Raw genomic sequence first — 11378 nt, forward strand, 5'->3', positions numbered from 1 at the left:
ACACATTTTAAAAAACAAGAAAAAAAAAACAAATAAGATAGAAAAGTGTGCCCGACTGTACCCTCAGGCAAGATATAAAAAATTATATAACTATTTAAGCGTCGAGACATTATAAGGCATCTGGAAATTGGAGCAACCGTCGCTTTATTATTATTATTATTATTATTATTATTATTATTATTATTATTATTATTATTATTATTAGCTAAGCTACAACCCTAGTTGGAAAAGCAGGAAGCTATAAACTCAGAGGCTCCAACAGGGAAAATAGCCCAGTGAGGAAAGGAAAATAGAATATTTTAAGAAGAGCAACAGCATTCAATAAGTAAACTATAAAAACTTTAACAAAACAAGAGTTAGAGAAACAAGATAGAATAGTGTGCCCGAGTGTACCCTCAAGCAAGAGAACTCTAACCCAAGACAATGGGAGACCATGTTACAGAGGCTATGACACTACCCAAGACTAGAGAACAGTGGTTTGATTTTGGAGTGTCCTTCTCCTAGAAGAGCTGCTTACCATAGCTAAAGAGTCTCTTCTACCCTTACCAGGAGGAAAGTAGCCACTGAAAAATTACAGTGCAGTAGGAGAATTGTTTGGTTATCTCAGTATTGTCAGGTGTATGAGGACAGATGAGAATCTGTAAGGAATAGGCCGGACTATTCAGTGTATGTGTAGGCAAAGGGAAAGTCAACGTAACGAGAGAGAAGGACCCAATGTAGTACTGTCTGGCCAGAATATTATAATTTTTTTGGTGAAAAAAATCATATTCTTGATTTCTATTTTATATACTGTCTTACGGTTCACTTTCCCTTTGCCTACGCATACACCGAATAGTCTGGCACATTCTTTACAGATTCTCCTTTGCCGTCATACACCTAACAACACTGAGATTACCAAACATTCCTTCTTCACCAAAGGGGTTAACTACTGCACTGTAATTTCCAGTGGCTACTTTCCTCTTGGTAAGGGTAGAAGAGACTCTTTAGCTATGGTAAGCAGCTCATCTAGGAGAAGGACACTCCAAAATCAAACCATTGTTCATTAGTCTTGGGTTGTGCCATAACCTCTGTACCATGGTCTTCCACTATCTTGGGTTAGAGCTCTCTCGCTTAAGGGTACACTCGGGCACACTATTCTATCTAATATCTCATCCTCTTGTTTTGTTAAATATTTTATAGTTTATATTGGAGATATTTAATATTATTCTTAAAATATTTACTTTTTCCTTGTTTCCTTTCCTCAATGGGTTATTTTCCCTGTTAGAGCCCCTGGGCTTTTAGCATTCTGCTTTTCCAACTAGGGTTGTAGCTTAGCAATTGATAATAATAATAATAATAATAATAATAATAATAATAATAATAATAATAATATTTTAGAAATTTTGAATTTTTTACCTTGACCAACTTCGTTGCGAAGGCTATGTTTTGACAGGCGTGTATTTATTTATGTGTTTGTGTCTGTGTATTTGTGATTTGCATAACTCAAAAGATATTTAACCGAATCTCATGAAATTTTGTGGGATGATTTGGGAGTGATTGGGTCAAAAGTCAAGGCCAAGGTCACAAAGAGGTCAAAAACGTCTTTTTGCCATTTCGTGGCCAATTTTTATCTGATTTGCATGAAATTAGTGCCAAAATTGGCATAATACAATTGCCGGTCTTGTGATATGATATAGGTGAAGGTATGCACTCTACCGAGTGCTCGTTCTAGTTTTATAAGGATGACAAAAGTCTTCCGGGAAGGAGATATTAACTGGTTAGTTTATCATCATTAGAAGTGATTATTACTGCCTTGATAACATTTATTGGAAGACCAAACCCCTTTCCACTTCCACCTCTTGAAAAGGAGTGCCAAACCTTTTGTTAATACCTCTGCCTGGTGATCGTCAGACTGAGGTTCGAGTCACGCTCAAACTCGCTATTCCCTTTAGTTTCTACAATCTCACCATCCTTGTGAGCTAAGAATGGGTAGTTTAGAGGAGCTTATAGGTCTATCTGCTGAGTCATCAGCAACCATTGTCTTGCCTTTCCTGGTCATAGCTAAGGTGGAGAGGTAGCTTGAGCGCTGGTAATGTGAATATGGTCAGTCTCCTGGGCATTGTCCTGCTTGCTAGAGCAGTGTCACTGTCCCTTGCCTCTGCCATTCATGAGTGGCCTTTAAACCTTTACGGGTGAGAATGTATATGTTATTTTATTTTCACGACCAAGGGTGATCTTGACAATAATCAAATGTCATTCTCCAGCCGAGACCCGACAGAAAGCGATATGCATTGTGAAGCTGTTATATGAACGTTAAATTTATGTATATTGTAATATAAAATTTGTGAAAGGGCTTATTTTTTCATGTATGTTGATATGAAAATAAAACAATTCATTTTATTTCACATATGTTAATGTAAAAATAAAACTATTCATTTTATATATGTTAATTTAATTATAATGCGAAAATATCGCTGTGTTCTTCTATGAGAATTCTAGACTCTACTTCTGAGCCAGCCGTCTGACACGCTTGAGCTAAACAGAACAAGATGATTCCAGAATGGGTCCATCGCGTGGCATCATATTGCGTAATGCTCCTCGTCTGTCAGGAACATTCGGGAGTGTTAGTTCCCGTTAATAAATGACAGGTGACGTGCAAGAAGGAGACCTGACTGAACACTACTCGTGAGTGGAGACATTTCAGTTACATCCACTGTGACCTGGAATTTGTTACTGCACTTGAAACGATATGATATCTTGAAGAATATGAAAAAAAAAAGTTTCATCTATTCATCATCAGAAGCTGTGTTCCTTCGTGTCAACCTTTTATATCTGAAACTAAGCAACGTTATCTGTCCCTCGTTGCATAAAAGTTTGTGAAGTCCTTAACCCACTTCTTCATAAGAACTTAAGTTAATTTAGTTTTAGTGTGCCGTGAGTATTTGGTGGATCTCGTATAACACCGTATATAATTGTGTTAGCCAGCAAACAGAAAATATAACTATATTCAATATCTATCATTTTCATTTGCTGTTAATGTTTTGCTATTGTTTCGTAAACCTTTTGAGTAGATTTTGTATATTCTACGTCGTGTACAATAGTTGAATGTAACAGAAGGAAAGATGGATTTTGTGGCGTAGTGCAAGAATAAAGGTGGGAAAATTGAACAAACGCAAAACAAAGATTGAAAGACAATCCAAAGCCGAAAGTGAATGAGACATTACAAGAAAATGGAATTCGAGGAATGTCTACTCATCATTTCCTCTCATTTTCTGCTTTTCTAGAGCTATAAGCACTGCTGGTTCAATTTGGCTTAAATTAATTCTTTTGAATGTTCTGAAATAATAATAAAATTTACGGATTATATAAACTTTATCTCTGTTATTTTTAATCCTTAAGATTTCTTATCACATGTCTCCTTCATGTCGATTTTTATTTTACTTTTATAACGACATTGAATGTCCATCTTAGTGCAAGAGTCTGGCCCTCGGTATTATTACAGTTTCAACCAAATTTGTATATCTATTGTTTTTTTTTTATTTGTTATCAGATATTTTTGAGATGGTTCATACGAAAAAAGTTACCCGAATCTTCGGCAAATTAAGGATTACAGAAATATTTACCGATGAATAGGTACAGTTAAATGCTGAAACCCCATTGGTTGTTTTGTTTTAAGATTATCCAATTAACTGCAATTTTGGAATTCATACGTCCTTCTAAAAAACAGTGCCTGTTAGTTGACTGTCATGGATTCCGTTGTACAGATGTGCAATGGTTGTTCCTCTTCATATTTTGACGTTATTGGTCGATTGCATGGGTAATTGAGAAGAGATTGATCCCCAACCTCAATGTCTTCAAATTCTGATTCTATTTAAGGTAAGTGAAGGGGTTAACCAAATGGTTGCGGAAATATTGGCCGATTTACCTCTTTATTAAGTTTGTATAATTGACAATTAACACCAAAATAACAGTTCACGGGGCTAACGCGCATAGCGAAATATAGTCCTCTTGCCAGAACATAGGAGCAGTGAGATAACGTTAAGCGAGCATACAGCATAGCAAAAACTAATGAATATTTAACTCAATTAAGTAACAAGGTATTTGTCTCCTACCCAAAAACCCCGATTCCCCACTGTGAAACCCCATTATTGTAGTTAAAGGGGCTGTTTGTATCTCCTAATCTGATTATTTGCGGCAAAAATAAGAGTCAAATTCGTTAAAAACGCACTATTTAAGCTACAAAATAAAATCTTCATATCGGATATCAGAGTTAGGTTGTAACTGTAATGTTACTTGGCCCTCAACAGGTAAGACGATACAACCATTATATCTTTGGTTATATCTGGGAATGCAAGTTGTTTCTGAAATTGGATACAAAACAAAAAGATAAAGCAAAACTATTCAAGGGACTGGTTTCGACATCAATCCTTTGCTTTCAAAATGTTCAAATTTGCAAATCATATAAAAAAGAATAATCAAAATTTCAAATCTAATTACGACTGAAACAGAACAGTGCAAATTCTAAACTGAATTAAGAAGGAACAAGGAAGAATTTAAATGCTTTAGATTTTTTATTTGGTTCAGTATAACAGGTGACTCAGTGACCCAAAAGAATTTTTTTTTTTATAAATAATAGATCTTTGTTGTTAAGCCTAGTGACTAGTGGAAGATGAATTATACGTATTTACATTCAAGTATGTACACTGACCTCTTCTCACTCTCTCTTTCTCTCTCTACTTATGAAATAGTTATTCATTATAAAAATATAATACAGTACAAATAAATAGTACAACTACAAAAAGTATCACCACTCATACTTTTTCACATCCCAAAATACAATATCATTTGAAAAATACAGTAATCTAAAATGAAAGGCCAGAGGTCCGTGAGATACATATTCATAATATACATTAATTTTGGCATTGCCCAGTAGGATATATCACTAAATTTACGCACGTGCTTTGTGCAGACTGGATTGTGACTGAATTTTGATCAAAGGAAGTTTTAGCGAACGAGCAAACAGTTTAAATCAACTGCATAAAATGAGCCTCCTCTGCCACACGGCTTCTTAATATTAGAACTAAAACCTAATCATCACAGCTATGAGGAATATCAATATATAATCTGTCGTTCTTTGATTGTGATCCCTTGTTTGTTGGGGGCTTTCCAAAGGGTAGAGGCGCGACTCCTTTCTCGTCTCGTCGGAGGAGATGAGATGGAATCAATTTGTCTGCAGTTTGTATTTTTTCTTTTGTTAATGTGTTTTTGTTGTATGCGTGTGCGGGTTTATCCCTCATCCTCATCTCCGGCAAGACCAGCTGATTCCGAAGACTGGATGGGAGTGACCGAATGGGATGATTTTGTGGCATGTGGCCTGGAAGCTTCTGGAATCTCTGTATCTCTCTCAACACAGGGGTCTGGAATGCGATTCAATTCCTCTTCAGACATCTGGAAGGGGACAACGACAAAGTGTGGGTGAACACGGAACATCCAGGGCGTTCTTGGCCCTTTGTAAGCCATGCGGGAATAATACGGACACCACGATGGATGAAAAGGGCGTGACTTGGCACAAGGGTATGCTGGGACGGGATGCCTAAGTACAGGAGGATAGTCGTAGTTCCTTTTGCAGAAGGATAGTTAGTCATGTTTACTAGTATGGAATGAAATGGTCGTATTGAAGATAGATAAACTGAGGTATAGATTGGAGTCATTTATAGGTGCAATTCCAAAGGAAATGTCTCAATTTGGTGTCACCCAAATACGAGGAGTGATAGACAGATAGTTTGTTAGTGAATGGAATGTGGATTTATTGTAGATGAAAATTATCTTTGGCATTTTAGGAAATATTCGTTTTATCACTCTACTGTGTCTCCCAAAGGTGCTCTTTAAGATAGAAATTACTGTTGCGTCGGTTGAAAGATTAAGCTAGTGTGAATAGAATGTGGGGGTTGGAGTTAATTTTTGTAATGAGCGTGAATGAGTCTCGAATAGATCCCATCACCAACCATAGTAGGGGCAAGTGGGTCCTGGGCAGTTTGCAGGGGTTCCTCACCAACTCCAGGGACAGAAGGAAAACACATCCGAAGTTTTTTAAAAAAAAGACTGCTGAGGCAGGAGGACTACAGTGAAGAAACACTCGCAATATTCAGTGTTAGGTGCTGATTGCTATCTAACGTGGAGGATCTGCACACCTATAAGAACGAGACAAGATGGTTATTAGCTAGGAAACTTAGGAGAACTGTGTTAATGATGTCGACGGGAAGCCACACGGAGGTACAGAAAATGGGTGTGTGTGATTGCATGGACATCCAACATCCAAGTTTGTTGTAAAGTCTACTTGTGTTGTAAACGTAAGATGAATATTATGCATAATAAAGTAAAAATTAATAATTTTAATCAAATCCAAAGTCGAAAATATCATCACTTTAAAATAGGTTATAAATGTTCAATGGTGATTTAATAGATATCTGATTCAGTGTTTTGATCTCCATAAAGAGAGAATCTTACCTGCATAAGTTTATGTCGAAGTATCTCCCAGTTGTACATTCAGAAACATCACTGCAAACACATTCACACCGTTTCTCATCCCAAACCTGTGAAGAAAATATTTATGTATTTGGATGTGGTCAATTAAATGGGGATAATTAGGAATGTATTTCACGGCAGAAATTCATGAAAGGCATCATTCATCATGGTAAAGGTTTTCATAATTAGGGATCAGAGGGCTCGCAACTTCCTCAAGGACCTTACCTTGCCAGCTGGACAGTTTCTATCGATGTCTGGAGAGCAGTAACACCTACACGAATCCGGGTCATAGCTTTGATTAGCACTGCAGTGTTCTTGGCGTTCCTGCAAATATACATAAAAATATGTTCATATAGATTTACATAATTTCCAGAATCAATGGCAGAGTGTATCAATAAATATCAAAATTTAAGTTTTCTTTTCAACAGCAGAGGGTATCAATAAATATCAAGATTTAAGATTTCTTGTCAACGGCAGAGGGTATCAATAAATATCAAGATTTAAGATTTCTTGTCAACGGCAGAGGGTATCAATAAATATCAAGATTTGAGATTTCTTGTCAACGGCAGAGGGTATCAATAAATATCAAGATTTAAGATTTCTTGTCAACGGCAGAGGGTATCAATAAATATCAAGATTTAAGATTTCTTGTCAACGGCAGAGGGTATCAATAAATATCAAGATTTAAGATTTCTTGTCAACGGCAGAGGGTATCAATAAATATCAAGATTTAAGATTTCTTGTCAACGGCAGAGGGTATCAATAAATATCAAGATTTAAGATTTCTTGTCAACGGCAGAGGGTATCAATAAATATCAAGAATTAAGATTTCTTGTCAACGGCAGAGGGTATCAATAAATATCAAGATTTAAGATTTCTTGTCAACGGCAGAGGGTATCAATAAATATCAAAATTTAAGTTTTCTTGTCAACGGCAGAGGGTATCAATAAATATCAAGATTTAAGATTTCTTGTCAACGGCAGAGGGTATCAATAAATATCAAGATTTAAGATTTCTTGTCAACGGCAGAGGGTATCAATAAATATCAAGATTTAGTTTTCTTATGAAAAATTTGGAACATTGAATAACTTGGTTTTGTTAGTGTGAGCATTTACCTTGCATTCACATTGGCATGCTGTGTGCTCAGTAACTTTTATAGTCTTGAGGACCTGCTTATTTGAGAATTCGTGAGCACCTGGTCTGTCCGTTTTCCTGAGTTCCAAGACCTAGAAAGAAATGGAAAATACCTTTTATGAAAAAACGAGTTCAACTTTCAGCTGTAGGAATTTCATATAGTTGCATATATAAATAGCAATGAAGTTTCAAGTACATTACTGCAATAAAGCTACCTTAAATTTCCTGGTCTTGTTGTTTGTTGGACGACATTCCAGATGAGGAGAATCACAGCATCCGCCGCACTGCTTGATGTAGACACAGGAGGGTTTTAGTATGGTGTGGTGAGAGTCTTCATTTGGAAGCTCTACTACAGCCTTCTTTGGGTTGCACTTGATCTTTTTGTTCTTCAGGAGAGCTTGGAGCTTTTTTTGGTCTTTTTTAGATACTGTGGAGAAGAGCAGGCTGTTAGCTCGGGTGATTGTCTATCGCCAAAGCTAACAATTATTTGATTTTATATGCAACATTTCTTTTATCTCTGCAGTATATTGTAATATATGATCAAGTTGACCGTTGCTTACATTTTATGGTTAAGTATTGTGAGATTTAAAAAGCTTTTGAAGCTAATGAAGTTAGTTTTGGGTTAAAAGTAACTTTAAAACATACAAATGTAGTCATACAACAATGGTAATGTTTTAATATTTTTCATCGCCATCCCAACTTAAAAGCCAATAATGAAAGTGTCACTGTATGTAGTATACAGTAGTTTTAAGATTCTAACGCAATTTTATAGGACAATAACATGAGATAAGGAAATCTGCTTCAAAGGTACCATAGTATTATTAACTGAAATGAATTAAGATTGTACATAGACAACAATTTACAGACAATCTTCGTAGTTTGGAAGATTTGACAAGAGATTTGCACAAGGTTTTGGTTTTACTTAATCTACGACTACCTGAGGACACTACGTGCAGTGACACAACTTACTGGACAGATTTTGTTGGGAACTGTCTCTGTTCGAGCTTTTCCGACGGTATCTGATCAACGTACTTTCTGGCAAGTTTCTGTTGGTTTGCTTGAAAGAAGAAGTGCGGCGGCCACAGCGCCGGGCCCACCAAATGTTTGCTGCTCGGTCACTCTCTCCCTGAGGGAGAAAAGTTTGCCATTTGTGAGATGAGGAACGACTGGGGCGTGAGAACAGATGGAATCAGGGAGTGATTTCACGTGTCTTGGATATATGGCTGAGTAGTGTTTGTGATGTTAAAGACATTTATTTGTACCACACTAGAAAAAATTGATAAAAATCTAGTTACTATAAATTAGAATTGGAAATTAAAATGCTTTTTTGCTGAAAGCCGGGTTATCCAAGTTTAAACTAGGTTTGCATAAAAAACTTGGATAACTTGCATTTGAGCAGAAGTGTTTTAATTTTTAATTCTAATTTATATCAATTTATTGCTGCTCTAGAAGTTTATCAGTATTTTGTAGTGTCTGTGACGTATAATCAACTTACGTTGCCAAGAATGAGGTTGCGTAAGCTCTCCGACTGACAGATCCTTTCGTCTTGTACATAGTTCATGATGAGCTCCCTTAGATCAGTCACGGCACTCATGTTTCTGGCCACATCCAAGGAGAACTGCAAAGTTAACACGTCAAAGTTAGCTTCATTTTAAAAGGATTTGACCACAAAGGTACACATGTTTGTAGAACACAATGCTTGTTATTAGGCAAACTAATTTTAGTATTTCCACTCGAAGATTTTTAGACTCCCACAGCTGCAGTGTCTTACCGAAGGGTCCTTAGGAGGAAGTGCTCCGATGGGAAGTAAATAAGAGCTTCCGGAATCGATTGTCTCTGGGTATACATCATTGCTGGTTACTTTGCTTGGGAGAGCTTGCAAAGGAATCCAAAAGAAAGGAAGCAGTGCTGCAGTTAATGCTCCAAACATCCTGCCAAAGAAAAAAAAATTATGGGTATAAAACTCCGGTATGTTCCATGTGAGTTCTTTATTATTATTATTATTATTATTATTATTATTATTATTATTATTATTATTATTATTATTATCATTTTTAATTCCATGACAGTCTTTGTCTTACTGATGCTCTACATAGCAACCTCGTTTAGATTTTAAATGGAACTAAAAATAATAAGCTCTAAGTTTCGAATTTTTTCAATTCTCTTTAAAAAAATTTGTTTGGGTAGTCTATATGAAATTAATTTGGAATGAAATTTTGAAATAGAAGATTTAAAGTACAAATATTTTTTTTTCTAAGTTCTCAAGTCAACTTGGAACTGAAAAAAAGTTATTGTAGTTTTATTAATGTTCTTCTCTTACGAAATTTAGTTATGCTTGATGAATTGATGCCTTGGTAGTCCATTCTGGCACATATTGATAGTCTCGTTATGTGAATCGTGAAGGGAATAATGATATCTAACATGCGAAAGAGGAGACCAGCATCTTGAAGGACTCAAAATTCAGGATTGGTGGCTTGCCGGGTGTCACATGGGCTAAATTAGAAACGAAGGCCCTTTTATTGTCACGTGATCCACTAGAACTTTTGGGCTCTTTTATTGGGCTTTTAGCATTGATAACTTTCGGGTTTTTATGCTACCCACTGCCGTTTGTACCAGTCCCCTGTGAAGTGTCTGTTAACACATTTACTATCAAATCTAATTTTTGAAAATTTATAATCTCTATAAATTTTGGAGTTTCGTTAGGTTTTAGAATCTGTTAGGAAATCCATTTTTACCAAGATATGAGCGTAACCATTCATAGCCGCGTAATATGTGGAATACTTTTTGTCTTTTTTTTACCTTTAGGAACTAAAATATACAAGGCTATATAAAAACTTTTACATTGAACAAGTCATTTGTGTAGTAAATATTAAAAAATTCTCTCAACACGTTTGTTTACCATTGTTGAACCTTGCAGTGGGTCTCCCCCCCCCTTACGCAAGTTTGTTTTCCAAACATGCATATTTATACAAAAAGTAAACAAAATGAAGTTATCGAACGAATTTGTTAAATGCTTCACTTGTACAATAGCGAGCAAAAGTAAGTATCTTTAACGTGAATTTTTCATTTTCCTGAAAGTACAAAAAATTTTACCATAAAAGAAACATTTAAGTGAATGAGGATACCTAAATTTTTATATCATAGAAGGAAAAGACAGGATCTAGTTTATGTAATCCGAACATGACCTCAATAACATACAACCTAAAGCACACCAGAAACTGGAGACGATCAGAATTGACAATCTGACCTGTAAACGAATAATTCATTGTTGCTGTATAGCAGTAACACGTTAGCTACATACTTTGCCCCCCTCCCCCCCACGCTTTATGGGTTCCCGTCAGAATTAAGACTTATGACATATCTCCTGTGACCAGTATTGGCGTTAGCGACTACCCTTCTCAGCAAGGTAGGAATGACGGTGGTTCTTAATTTGTGTGTTTAAGTAAGTTTATATATATATACAGAGAGAGAGAGAGAGAGAGAGAGAGAGAGAGAGAGAGAGAGAGAGAGAGAGAGAGAGAGAGAGAGGTATGTTTTCAAAATATATGCGATTTTTCTATAGTTGATTTTGATCTTTGAAATTTCTCATAATCCGTGATTTGCCGCTTTCATGTTCTAAGTAATAGTTTATAAACTAAATTATTCTGTTAAAGAATTTAAGAGCTAGATATGCTTATCCAATTTTAAATCATTTTCGACCTGCTAAAATAAAGTACCACAAAAGTTATACATTAAAAGGC

At 35.9% G+C, this 11378-nt stretch overlaps 1 protein-coding gene across 4 annotated transcripts in view; it reads right to left on the reverse strand.

Annotated features, from left to right (window-relative positions):
- Positions 1-4533: 4533 nt before the first annotated feature.
- Positions 4534-11378, reverse strand: part of LOC137624355 (vascular endothelial growth factor C-like) — an 8271-nt gene continuing 1426 nt past the window's right edge. Inside the window, exons 2-9 of one of the 4 annotated variants that reach the window (XM_068355046.1) lie at positions 9410-9569; positions 9134-9256; positions 8608-8764; positions 7854-8065; positions 7620-7730; positions 6730-6828; positions 6487-6572; positions 4534-6170 (exon numbers count right to left, since the gene is read on the reverse strand). In XM_068355046.1, the coding sequence (XP_068211147.1) occupies positions 6149-6170; positions 6487-6572; positions 6730-6828; positions 7620-7730; positions 7854-8065; positions 8608-8764; positions 9134-9256; positions 9410-9569 (970 nt within the window). In that variant the 3' untranslated portion in view covers positions 4534-6148. The remainder of the gene's footprint in view (positions 6171-6486; positions 6573-6729; positions 6829-7619; positions 7731-7853; positions 8066-8607; positions 8765-9133; positions 9257-9409; positions 9570-11378) is intronic. The other 3 variants (XM_068355049.1, XM_068355048.1, XM_068355047.1) reach the window with 3 other exon arrangements.

Source organism: Palaemon carinicauda, chromosome 31 (genome assembly GCF_036898095.1).
Source record: "Palaemon carinicauda isolate YSFRI2023 chromosome 31, ASM3689809v2, whole genome shotgun sequence".
In the NCBI taxonomy this organism is placed as follows: domain Eukaryota; kingdom Metazoa; phylum Arthropoda; class Malacostraca; order Decapoda; family Palaemonidae; genus Palaemon; species Palaemon carinicauda.